Consider the following 17,407-nt stretch of genomic DNA (forward strand, 5'->3'; position numbering starts at 1 on the left):
CTCCATCCATGTTACTGTCTACACCATGAGCTAGTATTCCGTGAAGCTACCTTTGATGTGGTATGCTATTGAATGCATTTTGGAAATTATTTATAGGATATATAATGTTAGTAACTTAGAGTCTCCCCAAAACAGTGTAGTTTTTGTTGAACATCACTGTTATTAATGGCTGGTAACCAAGGTGATGAAACATTTATTTTTCAAAATGGCAGAAGAGACCTGTCTGAGACAACCTACCATGCAATATACTACCCAATCATTGTAATCTACCACAGTTCGCATTCAGTACTGACTTCTTAGGAAATTATATTTGCTCTGGAAAGGGGTTTGTTTCACTGTTAAGAGATTCCATATGAGGAAAAAGGCCCACACACTGCAGACAACCTTCCGAATATTTATGGGGAGACGTGCTGTAAGCCATTGGACGTTGGCCGGATTTTCCAATCCCCCTGAAGTCTGTGGGCTTTTGCGTGGCTCGTTCACCCTGCCGTCAAGGAACCAACCGCATGAGGCCGACTTAGGAGGTACCAGGAGATCTCACCGGCAGGAAAGGCCGGAGTTTCCCGTCCTTAAGGTTGGTCGGAGACTTGGATTTTGAATCAAAAGTGCTCACAAACACCACAGAGGTGCTACCCAAGAGGTAAAAGTTACTGTCGAAATTCCTATACATTTCCTGAACTTTAATGTGAATTTATTTTTTAAATAATTATCGTTATTTGCTCTAATTGCTCAATTCTTGTTTCAAAAAAATACTTTCCCCGTTAACTTTAAATCTTTTGTTTGTCCTTGAGTTTCCCACATGACCAAGGACAATTGACTTATTGTATTAACATTTTTGAAGAGTAATTTATACCTCCTGCTAGATTGTACAGAGAACGTTCTTTCGTTTCTCCCCCAGTCTACCTGAAAGCACCTGGCATCTGTCTACTGACAACGGATGACAAGAGTTGCACAAAACAATTACAATGGAGGTTAAACATTTTGATTTCCATTGCGTAATCTTTTCATTGCTACAGTGACTGCTTACATTAGCTTGACCCACTTTGGCTGGAAATGAAACATTCTTGGGCAGCTTAGTGGCACAGTTGTTGGCACTGCTGCCTCACAGCTCCAGGGTCCGGCCTCGGGTGACTGTCTGTGTGGAGTTTGCGCTTTCTCCCCGTGTCTGCGTGGGTTTCCTTTGGGTGCTCCGGTTTCCTCTCGCAGTTCAAAGATGTGCAGGTTAGGTGGATTGGCCATGCAAAACTGCCCCTTAGTGTCCAAAAGGTTAGATGGGGTTAGGGGGTTAATGGGTTATGGGGTAGGGGCCAGTGTGGGCTTAAGTCGGGTGCCCTTTCCAAGGACTGGGGCAGACTTTATGGGCCGAATGGCCTCTTTCTACACTGTAAATTCTATGATGATTTAATGACCATAATTGTGCAATCCAATTGTGCCCACACAAGCTTCTGAGCTCAATGTAATAAAACTAAACTCATTATGTGTGACGTGCAATAATTATATTGTTTCTATAATGTTTAGTTTGTCAAATTAGTATCTTAAGGATCACACGTTGCATGTTGTAATTGTTCTGCTCCTTAATAAAAGTCATCCGTTCCTCAACATTACAAGTTGCTGTTTTGTGTTCCATCATAAGCAAAGCACATGATAAAAGCGAGGAGGAATCATTTGTGCTTCGCCTCTAAATATTTACAGGAAAGGGAATTATCAGAAGTGCAAACCTTTGTCAGCTCTTGTGCATTTGCTAGGTTGTCAACTGCAATAGCCAGGAAGACATTGAGAAGTGTATCTGTTCATGATAAAGCTAAGGAAATGCATTTGTTTCAAGGTCAATGTTAAAAGAGTGTTAAAAGCCTCCACAACACATTTTGCTCACCCACCTAGTCCACCCATTAACTAATTTTTTCCATCCATGCTCCAGGAGCTTGGGAGGAGGTGCGAGGCAATTAGCAGGATAAATATTTCTATGATTAACGATGCTGAAGGCGTGTCACAGCTCAGCTGACAAGGGACGTTTCTTGACTGTGAGACAGGAATAGATTTACACCACTCTGCTGCATTTAAGATTAATAATACTCCACAGTAACTGATAGAAAACAAAGTATCGAAAGATTAAAAGCAAATTACACGGATGCTGGAAGCTCAAAAAAACACAGAAAATGGTGGAAAATCTCAGCAGGTCTGACAGCATCAGTGGAGAGAGAAAAGAGGTGATGTTTTGAATCTGGATGACTTTTCATCAGGTTTGATGAAACGGTTGGCACAATTTAATGGAAAAATGTCTAAGTGTGATTTTAGGCATGTTTGGAAGGTTGCTTATTGAAGCCTGCGTTAACGAGATCGCGGCCCGTATTTAATGGCACTTAGTGCTGGAAATAGCCCCACAAGCGTCTCGCCATTGCTGGCTATCTCGTCGACTGATTTGCCAGACGTGCACCTCAGCATCACGCCATGAACAAGGGGAGCTGCCTTCAAACATTCCCTCACCACTCACTTCCAGTCAAGACGCAAGCATGGCAGCGCGCAGGTTTGCTCCTCGCTTTGGGGATGCCCGGCCAGGCTTTTCGACTTCGTCGATGTGAGACAGGACATCCTGTTCCCCGAGTGTGGGTCAGAGGACCAGCAGCAGGGTTAGCAGTACCACATGGGGGGCAGTGGCAGCAGCTGCTAGTGTGAGGGGATGACCAGGAAGACTGACGTACAATGTCGGAAGAAGACCAACGACCTCCACTGAGCTGCAAGGGTAAGTTACCACCTCTCTCCCGGCATCAATTCCGTCTGCCGTCCCTCAAATTCCCAAACCCTCCTTCCTCCCCTCCCAAATTCATTGGCTGCACCGAGTGGGACCCCTTCCTGTTAATGAAGGACACCGCCCTGATGCTCCGGTGAGCACATGGCAGCAAGCGTTCCATCAATGAGATGGCAATTAATGCAAATGAGGGTTAATGAGATGCTCAACATATTTGGGAGTGATCCAGAACACGCCATCGGGAGCAGGCCTGCAGACGCAACTCTCGATTTTGGCTTTTCCCGGCTATTTCACAGGCGAGTCCAGATCCGCGCCGGGCACAACGCTGTGGCTAAATCATGCCAGTTACCTCTGCTCTCTCTCCACGGATGCTGTCAGACTTACAGAGAGTATTCAACATTTTCCGATTTTCTACAGATTCAGTTGTGACACGGCAAACTTCAACAACAGTTGCCGATCAAGATTCAAAGGATACAATTGCCAAACAGTGTCAAGATAATAAAATATACAGATGAAAACATTCCTTTTTTAACTCCTCCTTGCGATTCAATTCCAAAATACATAACTGCGTTCCAGTCTTCTCCTGTCAAGATCTGTGCAATAATAACGGGAGAATAGATTCAATGAAACTTCATTAACACTTTTTATCGACATTATTGAATGAGAGCTTCAATGATTGTGAAGATTTTCAATTATCTACAAACTTGAAATGTTTAACTCAACATTAAGTCAGAAAGGTTCCTATACCTTTTTAACCGAAGTCTACATGCCAAATATGAGCTTTTTATATGTCGAAATTTGTATTTTGTGTTGCAAGAAACAATATATAAGAATTCACACCTAACCAGAGGTGAGATTTTCCACTCCCACCGAAGTCAATGGAGTTTAAATGGCTCACTACGTTTTCCCAGCCTCACCCCCTCTGCGACAGGGCCATACAATTCAGCCCAAGGTATCTCTCTGCTATCAACTGAGGGATCAGTTATGCATAAACTGAATAGGAAATTGTCAGAATGACCAGAAAATTTAGGGCACGATCTACTGGCTGCTCACACCAGCGGGATATTCTGGTCCCATGCCGGTGCACTGTTTTCCACGTGACAAGGGTGCAGTCACCGGGAAACCCCATTGATAATGATGTGCTCGGAAAATCCCGCTGGTGGGCCTCTTCCACCGCCGAAAAACACGCGGCGGGTTGGTCAGTAAATCCCATCCTCATATTCAATCATAGACAGCAGAGCTGTCATCAAAAACTGTCTATCAATTCAGTATTGATCTATCGCTGCTGATCAAATTTAACTTGAGACATGTCGCTGTCCACTGCCTTTTCTTTAATTAGAACTTCAAAGATGTTTGTGCAGCTTGATACAGAGCAAATAATTACGATCCAACCTGGGACAGTGGGGCGGCACGGTGGCACAGTGATTAGCACTGCTGCCTCACAGCTTCATCATCTGAATGACCAGAAAATTTAGAGCACGATCTACCGGCTGCTCACACCGGCGGGATATTCTGGTCCCACGCCGGGGCACTGTTTTCCCGGTGACAAGGGTGCTGGTTCAATTCCGGCCTCGGGTGACTGCGTGGAGTGTGCACTTTCTCCCCGAAACTGCGTGGGTTTCCTCCGGATGCTCCGGTTTCCTCTCACAGTCATAAAATGTACAGATTAGGTGGATTGGTCATGCTAAATTGCCCTCAGTGTCCAAAAAGGGTTAGGTGAAGCTACTGGGTTATGGGGATAGGGTGGAGGTGTGGGCTTAAGGAGGGTGCTCTTTCCAAGGACCGGTGCTGACTCGATGGGCCGAATGGCCTCCTTCTGCACTGTAAATTCTATGATCTATGATCGAGTAGATTTCAATGACAGCCTTACGGTGCCAATTTTAATGATTCAAAACATGTGGTCAGCAATTGGAGTGTGCCCATTTCCCCAACTATTGCTGTTGCCAGGAGGCCGAAGGCATGGCGAAGCCTGGGAGAGGATCCAGTTGTATGATATGCCAATGCTGCAGGGCAGCTCGGCGGTTGGGAAGAGCAGGAAATTGTGAGGCTCCAACACTGAGGCAGCTGAATGTGGAGGCATGGTGAGCAGATAATCCAGAGGAAGTGGTGGGGGAGAGAATCTGGCAGGCTGTGTACCATGCTGCTAATTGCTACTTTATGTTATTCCATTCCACAGGACCAATTTCACCCCCGATGTATTAAATGAAAGTGAGTAGTGTCTTTATTATTTTACGCTTCTCAGAGCCTAGAGAGAGATTTTTTTCACTCCTTTCACAATGTTTCCTTTTGATTAATTATTTCAATGCCAGTGTTTGTTGTTTCAGAGCCCGAGCCTCATTCTGCTTTGTGCAGAACAAAAGAAAATTATGTCAAAACATGTGATATATTTCAGTAGACTCTGTATAGGGTACGGCTTTGCTATTGTGGTCCTTATCTTATGATTGATTATTTGCTTAAATATTGGGAGAGATGCAGAAAGATGTACTTTGTTGTTGTGAGTGCCGAATCCATTTACAGGAGTTACCGATGACACTGAACTCATGAAAATATTGAACGTTAAAAATGACCGGAATTTTATATCCCCAGCACCCCACCAAACCCCCGCTCCGGAAGAAAGTTGGCAGGTGGAGAGGGAGCATAACATCAGGAGGGACGGTCTCCTCGGCGATCACTCTCTAACAAGTATGATTGTCCACCTAAGAAACTGTGTGTTACTGGTCATGGGTTCTGTGGTCGTTACGGGGCCGATGAGCCCAATCCTAGATCCACATCTTCGACTGCACACTTGGCAGGTGTTTCTGGGAGGTGGTATCGGTCTTTGGACCCTGGTATTCCCATCTCAGGCCCCTGTTCCAGCTCTTTACAACGGGTGTTCTCGAAGAATTGTGGCCCTTCAATCAGATGGATTTTGCCAAGGAGGCCTCTTTTCAGTAAGGGTCTCCCAGGCATTGACATCGATGTTGCATTTCTTGAGCTATCTTTGAAGAGGTTCCTTTGTCTTCCTCTTGTTTGGGAGCCTTCCTTGACATGGGCAAAGAAGATTTGCTTTGGCAGCTGGGAATCTGACATCCTAACCATATGGCCGGCCCCGCGGAGTAGTTTTCTAATGATCATAGCCTCTATGCTGGTGTTCTTGGCTCCTTCTAGGATGCCGATGTTAGTGTGCCTGTCCTCCAAGCTGATGCAGAGGATCTGTCTCAAACAGCATTGATGGTACCTGTACAGGGCCTTGAGCCTGTACATGTTCCAAGTTTTGGAAGCCATATGGAAGCGGTGAGAGGACGACTGCCTTGTATTAGAGAACCTTGGTGTCAGCATGAATGTCACGGTCATCAAAGATACTCGACCTTAGGCATCCAACGGAGGCGCTCGCAGATTGGGTACAATGTTGGATCTGCGCACCACTGTCAGCCTCAGATGAAAGCTGTTTTCCCAGGTTGGGGAAATGTTTCATATGTAATTGGGTTTTTCTGTTGATCTTGATGGAGGAAGCGACTGGCTCTTGCTCTGGGAAGGATTGGTAAAGGACTTGAGTTTCCTCGAGGTTGAGGCTGAGACCAATTCATTGGTATGAATCCATGAAGGCATCAAGCATGGCTTGGAGATCCTCATCCGCAAGTGTTGACAGTGTTGCGTTCTTCTTAGATTTCAACCGGGTGAGTTTGAAAAGCTTTCCGTCCATCTTGTAGATGATGTCCACTCCACTGGAAAGCTTGCTCTACTCAGGGGGAAAGATGACGATGATGAAAATGGAGAAAAGGGCAAGGGCGATGGCACATCCCTCCTCGACTCCAATCTTGACCTCAAAAGGTTTCTCTCTTATTTCCGTCGATGAGGACTGTCATTGACATTTTGTCGTGGAGGAGTCAGAGGATGTTATGAATTTCTCTGGATAGCTGGCCTTTTAGACAGGCTATTCCATAGCACTTCCCGATTGATTGAGTCAAAAGCCTTGGTCAGATTGCTGAAGCCCATGTAGAGTGCTTGATCCTGCTCCAGGCATTTCCCTTGAAGTTGCCGAGCAGTGAAAATCATCTCTGCTGTGCCACCGTTTGTCAGAACCACACTGGCTTTCCGGAAGTATTTCTTCAGAGATTGGGAGAAGGTAATGAGCGAGGATTTGGGCAATGATCGTCCCAGCGATGGGAAGTAGGGAGATTCCTTGGCCACAGTCTGCTTTGTCTCCTTTCTCAAAGACAATGGCAATGATGCATCCCTGAGGTTAGCAGGAATTTCTTCTCTGCCCCAGATTTTCAGAAGCAGCTGATGGAAATGACGGAGATTGCTTCTCCTCCAAATTTGAATATCTCTGGTGGAATCCTGTCCACTCATGCAGTTTTCCCATTCTTCATGTGTTTAATGGGGTCTTTGACTTTGTCCACGCTTGGTGGGAGTTCAAGATCATCTTTGATGGGGAGCTGGGGGGGTTTCCGCAAACACATCCTCATCTATGATTTATCATGGCTTAAGAGTTCTTTCAACTGTTCTCTAAATCGAAGGGTGATGTTTTCTCTGTCTTAAGATGGTTCTGTCCTTACTCTTCACCAATTTGAGGCCTAGGGTCTATATATTGCCTTGAAGATATATATATATTACTCAAGATGCCCTGGATGTTGTGCTTGCCCGTGAGGAGTTGCAGCTCCTTAGCTTTCTCAGTCCACCATTGGTACTTGATTTCCTTAGTTCTTCCTTGTACCTCCACCATGACTGACTGATGAGCTCTCCTTTGTCATGCTCATTATGTCATTCTGCCAGATGCAGAGAGCTTTCCTCTTCTTGTCGATGAGGTCTTCGATGGTGTGGTCATTCTCATTGAACCAGTCTTGGTGTCTCTGGTGTTTCCTTGTAGCTGATGATTGCTTCACTGCTTGAGATGATGGCTGTCCTCAGCTCTTTCCCGTTTTCTCCATCCATTAGACACTTTGGAGATTTTGGAGAAGATATGTTCACTCGCGTGCTTGACTCCTGAAGCTGCTCAATGTTGATCCTTTTTCTGAGCTGTTCCTTCATTTTCTGCTGCTTCTGATGGAATTTAATGGCCATAGAGGAGAGGCTGAGCCAGTGGTCAGTCCAACAGTCATCTGCACAGGTCATCACAGTGGTGCTGAGGGTATCCTTTCGGTCAGAGGTTTGGACAATGACATAGTCGATCATGTGCCAGTGCTTTGATCATGGATATCTCCAGGAAATCTTGAACTTGTCTTTATGGGGGAACAGTGTGTTAGTGGTGACAAAGTGGTGTTCCGCACATTTGCTGAGCAGGCGAGCTCTATTGATGTTGCAATTCCCAACTCCTTCCTTTCCAGTGGTTCCTTTCAGATTTGGGAATCCTTTCCAATCCTGGCATTGAAGACCCTAAGGAGGATGATCTTATCTTCCTTAGGAATGTTGGGGCATGTGTGTCCAGGGTGGAGCCTTCTTTGGCTTCATCATTAGCATCATTAACATCAGAGGTTGGGGCCTTGGTACTCACGACCGTTACCTGGTGGTTCTTGCTCTTCAGGTCTTTTGCAGGGTAGCAGAACGTCAATGTTGAATTGCTTGAGTTCAACAGGCAACAAGAGCAGTTCAGTTCTCTGTTCTAGTTGATTGATTTGCTCGTTATCCATGTGGATGGTACTTAGAATCATAGAATTTACAGTGCAAAAGGAGGCCATTCAGCCCATCGAGTCTGCACTGGTCCTTGGAAAGAGCACCCCACCCAAGCCCACGCCTCCACCCAATTCCCATAACCCAGTCACCCCACCTAATCTTTTTTGGACACTTAGGGCAATTTAGTATGGCCAATCCACCAAACCTGCACATCTTTGGGCTGTGGGAGGAAACCAGAGCACCTGGAGGAAACCCACGCAGACACGGGGAGAACGTGCAGACTCCACACAAACAGTGCCCCAAGCCAGGAATTGAACCTGGGACTCTGGAGCTGTGTAGCAACTGGGCTAACCACTGTGCTACCGTGCTGCCCCAGGTTCTGAAATTCAATTTAACTTTGATTTTCTAACCGTAGGTAAATCAGCCTGTTGGATGCAATTTCTCAGGGTTGGGGATGGAACAGACTATTTTTAGGGCACCTTTTCTAGAGCTTTCCCCATGCAAGGGTGAGCAGAGTGGATCCAAAAGAGGGCTGCTCAGTCATGAAGAAAGCTGCTGAAACGCTCTCCTGTTCCGATTTCACGAGTGCGACGGTTGAATCAAGGGCGGGATTCTCCCAACGGAGAGTGTTTCACTCTGACGTCAGAGGCCGCTCCTCGCCCCGTATTCTCCCACCCCCGGGGGCTAGGAGCGGCGATGTCACCCGCGCATGCGCAGGTTCGCCGGCGCCAACCCGCGCATGCGCGGTTGCGATCCTCCCTGCGGCTGCCCCGCAAGAAATGGAGGAGTGATCTTGCGGGGCGGCGGAGGAAAGGATGCGTCCTTCAGAGACGCCGACCCGCCGATCGGTGGGCACCGATCGCGGGCCAGACTCCTTTTGAGTGCCCCCCCCGGTGCTTGATCCTCCCTCCCCCCCCCCCACACAGCCTGCCCCCGCAGCATTCGCGCACTGTTCACGCCAGCAGCGTCCATTTGTGGTTGGCGCCTGCGTGAACACGTCGTGCCGGGCAGGCCGCTCGGCCCATATGGGCTGGAGAATCGCCGCTCGCCCGTTACAAACGGCGAGCGGCGATTCTCCGAGCGGCCTGCCGTAAACCTCGGCGCGCCATTTTGGGGGGGGTGGGTGGGAGAATCACGTGCGGGTGCCGGGGCGGCGTGGCGGGACTTGCCCAGCGCCCCCGCGGTTCTCACACCCGGCGTGGGGGGGGGGGGGGAGAATTGCGCCCCAAATTCCACTGCCTGCGTGCCGAAGGGCTCATCTGCATCGTTTATTCTAGCTAGACGCTTGGTGCGAGACATCTTTTAATTTGGGCATGCCATGGCACATCAGCAGACACACAGTCCTTGACAGAGGGTAGGTCCAGTTCCTGTGGCAAGGGAACCTCGACAACTAGGATCTCCCTACTGTCGCAGCCTTCATCTGCCATCACAGCCATTGATACCGTACGACTATCTTCTGCCCAATCCGTCATTGTGGACTTGTTTTGGATTGCAACTTGTCTGCTTCCTCCCCTCTGACCTTAATGTCATGGGTTACCCTACCAGGAGTTTAAGACTCCTGAGGGCATTGCTATCGAGATCAATGGAACGGGCAAGCCTCTGCACTATGGCAATGTGGCAGTCAAAGGAATTTTATATACACCCCCCACCCAACCCTGCCCCGGGAGAAAGCTGGCAGGTGGAGAGGACACATAACATCAGGAGCGATGGTAGTGGGTATTGTGCATATAAAAAGGAAGAGATGGCGATGCAGTGGCAGACTTCCAAGGAGATACCGGGAGTACGATTTCTCTTGTGGGTAAATTCAGAACTAGAGGCCACAGTTTAAAAATAAGGGGTCTCCCATTGAAGACAGAGAAGAGCAGGAGTTTTTTTTCTCCAAGATGGTCATTAGTCTTTGGAATTCTCTTCTCCAGAGAGCAGTAGAGGCTGGATCAGTGAATATAAACATGGTTGAGTTGAATAGATTTTTGATTGATGAGGGAGCTAAAGGTTATAGGGAACAGGAAGGAAAGTGGTGTTAATCAGAACAGCCACAGTTTCATTCAGAGCAGCAGCATCGAAGGATCAAATGGCCTTCTCCTGCTCCTATTTCGTATAACCTTTATGATCATATGATGGCACTACTGGAACTGAAGAGTTGCTGGTTCTCTGGCTGATAGTCCTTGGGAGGTGAGGTTGCCAACAGGGGTCCCGACAGATAGGGTGTGGGATTTTCAAGCTGTGCCTGCCGTTCAAATTGTCCGGTCGCACCAAAAGTGCACCAAAATGGGCTTTTGGCTGTGTCCCCGAATCTCCCACGGTGGGTCCCGCCATAAGCAGACTGGAAAATCCTGGCCTCACGGTAGCATGGTGGTTAGCATCAATGCTTCACAGCTCCAGGGTCCCAGGTTCGATTCCCGGCTGGGTCACTGTCTGTGTGGAGTCTGCACGTCCTCCCCGTGTGCGCGTGGGTTTCCTCCGGGTGCTCCGGTTTCCTCCCACAGTCCAAAGATGTGCGGGTTAGGTGGATTGGCCATGCTAAATTGCCCGTAGTGTAAGGTTAATGGGGGGATTGTTGGGTTACGTGGGTTTAAGTGGGGTGATCATTGTTCGGCACAACATCGAGGGCCGAAGGGCCTGTTCTGTGCTGTACTGTTCTATGATAGTCTATGATAATGACCATAAAATCTAGCCCTAGTTTCCAGAGTTTCCACGTTAAATCCAGCCCAATGAATTCCAGTCTCATTGAAAGATACAGGTCCTTGGTGAAATTTTCAACATTAAAATATTGCTTTGCCTCACTAATCTACTCTACATGACATAAAACATTAGCCATGACTTGGAAATCTGTATTAAAATCAATGCATACAGGTACCTTCCAGCTCTCACATACCTTTTTTTGTTGATGGAAAAGATTTTCTTTTTCACAGGAGAACCCATTCTGCAGTTTTAATCAGACCCTGGCTGCATCCCTCTACCTCTCACAATTTCCTTTTCTAATATTTTCATCCCAGCTCTCGCCTGGAAGTGACTTATAATAGTTCAGAGAGCCCTGTGTGAGCTCTCCGATTTCCCACCTGAGATATTCTTTATAATGTGAGCATCAGGAGGCTTTCCTACTGTAGCGGCCTGAGCATTTCTACATTCCACCCCACTGCTTTCTAGCAGAAATCACTGGGCAACGATCAAGAGCAGGAAGCACGGCTAATACTTGGCTTTTGTAACCTGGGGCACCACAGTCAATTTTAGTGCCCTCGCTCTCCCACAACATAAAGCCATTGGGTGAACTGAATCATACAGTCAAATTCGTAGCTCCATGCTTGATTTTATGATTGGTGCATACCAATGGTAATTGCATTATCAGAGTGGATTGGTGATTGTGCAAGAGATAGAAAATTAGTTACACCATGGGTGATCTATAGTCACTGCAAGCAATATTGTCCACTCTCAGTGTGCAATGCAAACTTCTTGCATGCAACAGCCAATGCAAGAAATAAGGTATAATTAAAAAGCAGAAAAGCTTTTTAATAACAAAGTATCTCCTCAATTTAAAAAAAAAATCAACTTTATTTACCTGGAACACAGTAAGAATTGCAGCAGGAAACGTATCAAAATTTGTTGGAGGGGTTCCATCGTCAAAATTAAACCTAGAGATGAACAACACTGGAGATGAATCTACTTTCATTGTTTAACACTTGTCGAGGTTTATTTCACAGCTACAGATTGTGAAACCAGTCCCAATAGCAAGTACAGCAATTCAAAATGTAATGTGCTGAAAAACAGCGATTCACACCATGATTCGCAGGCAGAACGTCTAAAGGTGCATCTGAATCTTCTTGATGATGGATGTAGTTGTGATGAACAGACCGTGCAGAGTGCTCTAATGGACTGAAATTAATTTTACGTTGTTAAACCGTTTGCTGTGGATTTGCAGAACATGCCTGTGACCCACAAAAGAGGTCAAGCCAACAGCTGCATTTGAGACTGATATAAGGGAGCCACCATCTTAACTTACGATTCCATTCTCAAAGTACTGAAATTGTTTTATAATTAAAACTGTGAATACATGGCATGTCCAAGATGTGGTCATTTGCAGGTTTTCCAATCCTTTCAACTCAGCGTTGTGACTTTCTTTACTCCGAGTCTGGCTTATATGAAACTTTCTTTCCTATTCCTCCTAAAGTTAGAATTTACCAACTCACTTACTCTTTCTCCTTGCCCATATGGTGTACGGTCCTGATATTAAGACCTATTCCACTCTGTCCCATACTGACATTTCAGAGGGTATTTTAACCACTCCCTGCTTGTCAGAAGAAATTTGAGTAGGGAGTAGTTTACATGGAGTATTTGTTACTTCAATTTCAGGCTTGAGTGGAGGAGCAGTACTGACATCTCTGGCCAACCAAACCCCCAGTGTGAATGTATGAAATTGTTATAATTTATATTTTGTTGAAGTCATGTTATTTTAAAAACCTGGGTAAGATACACACAGACAATATCTCTGCTAAAGCTGTGATTAAGGTGTTGTAAAAGTGTGGTCACCCTTGATTTTGCAGGGGGGGGGGGGTTATGCTGTTTTTCGAAGCATTTCCTTGTTTACAAATAGCTAGCTAATGGAATATTGTTTTGGTTTGGAATTCCCTGGGGTGCAAATAATTTATGAGAGATGTTGTATTGTGGCATCTTGAGGGAGGATTCAGAAGAATGCCGTATGCTTTAGGCACAGATGGTGTAATTAAGGGGAATAGCCAGGTCTGTATGCAGTTGCAGTTTGCCATAGGATTTTGGTCTGACAGGACAATCAGTTTGCGCCTGAAAGATTCTCTCCAAGGTCTCTGCACACAGAAAAGCAAGTAAAACCTGATTGGCTGTTAACTTTATTTATAAGTGGGACAGGTTCAGCATCCCTTATTCAAACTTCTTTGGGTCAGAATTTTTCAAATTTTGGAATACCTGTATAGGGATAGTTGTGAAACGTCACATAGCTAGTGGATCTCGGGTGAATACCATGTCATTTTTTACTGGAAACATGATTTCGGCACTCGAAAGTAGTGCGGATTTTCGAGCTTTTGAATTTCAGAATTTCGAATAAGAGGTGCTCAACATGTATTTGAACCATACTGGTTTACTTAATTAGAATATTTAGTGGCAGATTTGGGAGTTAACTTAAAGTTCCTTCTTTGATTTAAGAATGGTTAGCAGTGAAGCTATTTTCTTGTTGTTATTGTGGTTAATTCTGTGTTTAAAGTTTGGTTTCAATATAAAACATATCTATTGGTCAGCGTTATCAATGCTGTGGTGCAGTCGCCTTTCCTCACAGTTTTGCAAATTGCATATAGTTGGGTTTTCCCATCGGGATCCTAACACTAACAACAAGAGCCAGTCTGAGAAGTTTGAAATTTTAAACTTGGGCTGAGAGGAACAGTAATGCTCCAATGGGCCCCGGAAGGAAATGTTGCGCACCACTCTGCCCTCTGCTTCCACCCTCCAGGTATTAATTCCCTCCCTGAGTCATCTCGACCATTTTAGTTTGTGCGGACAATTTTTCCCATGGGCTCCTGGTGGCAACCTCGAAGCCACTCAAGTTTACTTGACAGGCAGCTGCCTCTGGCCATCCCCACAGCTCTTTTGGCTGTTCATGGGGCCATGCTTCCACCAGGGGATTAATTGAGCCTATCCATCCTTTGGAGCTCAAAGCTATGGAACATGTATAGCCTTGGTCAGTCTCCTAACCTCTGACAATGTACAATCTCTCCAGTCCACACTATTTCTCGGTCGGTTTCATGTGCTTTCTTTCCTTTTCAATCGTGCTTGTACCTCGCAGGTGTTAATCTTTCATTTGAGTTTCCCAGTCATTAAATTAAAAACATGATTTTAAATTCATACTAGAGTGACTTACTGTCCCCCAAAGAGCTGCATTCCAAGTAAGGCGAAAACTACAATGAACAGGAAAAGCAGGAAGAGCAGACTGATGATAGATTTCATGGAGTTCAGCAGAGACACCACCAGATTACGCAATGAGTTCCAGTACCTTTAAAAACACAGGTCAATCATCTTAGCAAAACACCAATGGCACCAATGCTCCTCCCACTTCTTATCTGATATCGAGCAATTTTTAAAGGAAGCTAGCTCACTTTTTTCTGTGACTTCAATCTTAAAATCACAAGCTTCGAAGAAAATTTCAATAAGGTATGAATAAGATAGTGGATAAATATTGGTCATATTTGTTTCTGTTCAAAATTTATTGAGGTGTACATGTTAAATTGTCTGAGAGAATGCATATGTAATATCTCCAGCCGAGGCCAGGCTAACACAAAATTCGGGTTTATTCCTTGAACGAAAAGGAGCCACAGCTGTGATGTATGTTGCTGGTGAGTCAACCCAGGGCCATCTGGCACCCCTGTTGGGATCTGGGTTACACATTTTAAAGTCCTACCAGTGAGTCCCTACGGGGCGAGTCTCTGCCCACTCAGAAGGTAATTCGTACTCCTCGAACTCCACGGGGAAATCAATCGACGACCCCCCCCTTAGTCTGCACGGGCATCATATCAGCACACTCATATGTGAACAATTTAGGAAGATTGTAACTAATGAGCGTGTGAGAATTGTATTTTGAGAAATTTCTATTAGTGGACGTTTCAGACCTGGAAGGTTGATTTTTCTTTGCACTATATGTTTTGGAATGTGTTTGAAGTACGAAATCTTCAGTAAAATGGCTTCATGATTGAGAAAATTTTGAAACTGAAATTAATACTGAAGGACAATGAAGCACTTGAGGCCTAAGTTCTACTTGTAATTAAGTAACAAAATAGCTCTATCTGAGATAGCCAAAGAGGGGCAATGGGCCACATGTCTTCCTTCAATGTTGTAAGATACTATGAATCTAAGAATTTAGTAGGTGGGTGTCATGCTCCTTGATTTTAGTTGACTGAAAACATTACATTATACCAATACATTTTACATAGTAGCAGCAGTTAAATTCTGAGTTACTTGTGTGATCTCCATGAGCAATAATTTATTATCAGTATCAAAGTGATACTTAGCAGATTATTTCTGAGTCTCTCAAGTCAGTGGGCATGAGGAACCTTCTTTCAAAATTGATTCAAGATTGATTAATACCTTTACAAGGAAACTGGACCAAAGTATTTAGAGATGCCTAGCTGAAGGGGAGAGGGCGATTGCTTAATATTTGTTCTCCATGGGAAATTGCAGATGGGAGCATTTCTTAAAAATAGTTGATGTTGTTAGCTGCGATGATCGGGCAAACGTATAATAAAATAATCACACATTCACTTTGGATCGAACCTGCTTTATGTGTCAAATGGCCTTTTCTCATTCTGGATTTCATGCTTTTCTTCCAGCTTCAAGTAAGGGTACAAGTCTTACTAAGTAAGTACTTAGTAAGTGACAATTCTAATGGTGCTTCACCAATCATGTAGTAAATATTAGTACATGGCAATTCCTATATCCCTGTTCACAGTTAGAAAGTCTATTATGTGCATTGCAAGCTTAGTATCGTTATAATTTTGGCTATTTACAATGAGGCCATTGCGCTGTCCGTTAAAATAGTACAATGAGGACAAAAAGATATTGGGCGCAATTCTCCCAACGGGATACTAAGGGCGCAATTCTCCGCACTCATGACGGTGCGGAGAATAGCGGGGGTCGTAAAATTTTACGGCCACGCTAGTCCGACGCCCTCCCGCTATTCTCCCCCCCCCCCCCCCCCCCCACGCCCGACTCCCGATACGAATCGCTGCCGCCGTTTTTTTAAGGCCAGCAGCGATTCTCAGCTGGCTGATGGGCCGAGTTCCAAGCCCTTTACGGCTGTTTTTACGAACGGCAAACACACCTGGTCTGGCCGTTCGTAAAAACGGCCGTAAAGTTCAGATTTTTAAAACCATGGCACCGATTGGCACGGCAGTACCACGGCCGTGCCAAGGGTGCCATGGACCCGCGATCGGTGGGCACCGATCGCAGGCAGCGGTTCCGATACCCACGCACTCTTTGTCCTTCCGCCACCCCGCTGTATTACTTCACGGGGCGGCTGAGGGGCATCCCGGCCCGCGCATGCGCGGGTTTCGCGCAAATGCGCGATGACGTCATCCGCGCATGCGCGGGTTGGAGTCTTCCAATCCGCGCATGCGGGGCTGACGTCATATGACGCGTCAGCCGGCGCAAACACTGGCAAGCGGGCTTAACGAAATTCGTTAAGCCCGCGATGCCGGAGTTTACGGCGTCGGGCTGCTAGCCCCGACCGGGGACAGAGTCGGTTCCCGGTCGGGGAGGGGGGGGCTGGCGTCAAACCCGCCCGGATTTGACGCCAGCCTTACAATTTCCCCCTGTGTGGGAGAATCGCGCCCTAAGTGTTTCACTCCGGTGTCGGAGGCCGCTCCTCGCCCCCTATTCTCCCACCCCCAGGGGGCTAGGAGCAGCGCCGCGTCAATTACGTGCGCCGGGTCTTGGCGCCCGCGTCAAAGCGGCGCCGCGTAAATGACGCAGTGGGCGGCGCTTAAATGACGTCACCCACGCATGCGCAGGTTGGCCGGCGCCAACCCGCGCATGCGCAGTTGCCGTCCTCCCCGCGGGCGCTCCGCAAGACATGGAGGATTGATCTTGCGGGACGGCAGAGGGAAAAGAGTGTGGCCGGAATTCTCCGCTCCCGGGAAAAATCGGGAGGGCCGTCGTGAACTCGGCCGAGTTTCACGACGGCCTCGGAGGCCGCTCCTCGCCCCCTATTCTCCCCTCCCGGCGGGGCTAGGAGCGGCGCTCCGTAACTCTCGGCCGTGGGGGCATCGCGCCAAGAATGATGCAGCCGGCGCGCCTAATGACGTCAGCCGCGCATGCGCAGGCTCCAACCCACGCATGCGCGGCTGACGACATGACGCTGACAGCACGAACCCGCGCATGTGCGGTGGCCGTCTTTCCCCACAGCCGCCCCGCAAGACGTGGCGGCTTGATCTTGCGTGGTGACGGAGGGGAAATAGTGTGTCCGATTTGGACGCCGGCCCGACGATCGGTGGGCACCCATCGCGGGCCTTCAGAACAGTACAGCACAGAACAGGCCCTTCGGCCCTCGATGTTGTG

The 17,407-nt window shown here is 46.8% G+C and overlaps 1 protein-coding gene across 13 annotated transcripts in view; it reads right to left on the minus strand.

Annotated features, from left to right (window-relative positions):
* cacna1ba (calcium channel, voltage-dependent, N type, alpha 1B subunit, a) overlaps positions 1 to 17,407 on the minus strand; it is a 739,085-nt gene that overhangs the window by 190,065 nt on the left and 531,613 nt on the right. For all 13 annotated transcript variants that reach the window (XM_038781850.1, XM_038781861.1, XM_038781863.1 and 10 more), the window contains 4 exons: positions 14,220 to 14,351; positions 11,895 to 11,967; positions 3,222 to 3,339; positions 1,719 to 1,786 (listed from right to left, as the gene is read on the minus strand). In XM_038781850.1, coding sequence (XP_038637778.1) covers positions 1,719 to 1,786; positions 3,222 to 3,339; positions 11,895 to 11,967; positions 14,220 to 14,351 — 391 coding nt within the window. The remainder of the gene's footprint in view (positions 1 to 1,718; positions 1,787 to 3,221; positions 3,340 to 11,894; positions 11,968 to 14,219; positions 14,352 to 17,407) is intronic.

Source organism: Scyliorhinus canicula, chromosome 21 (assembly GCF_902713615.1).
Source record: "Scyliorhinus canicula chromosome 21, sScyCan1.1, whole genome shotgun sequence".
NCBI lineage: Eukaryota > Metazoa > Chordata > Chondrichthyes > Carcharhiniformes > Scyliorhinidae > Scyliorhinus > Scyliorhinus canicula.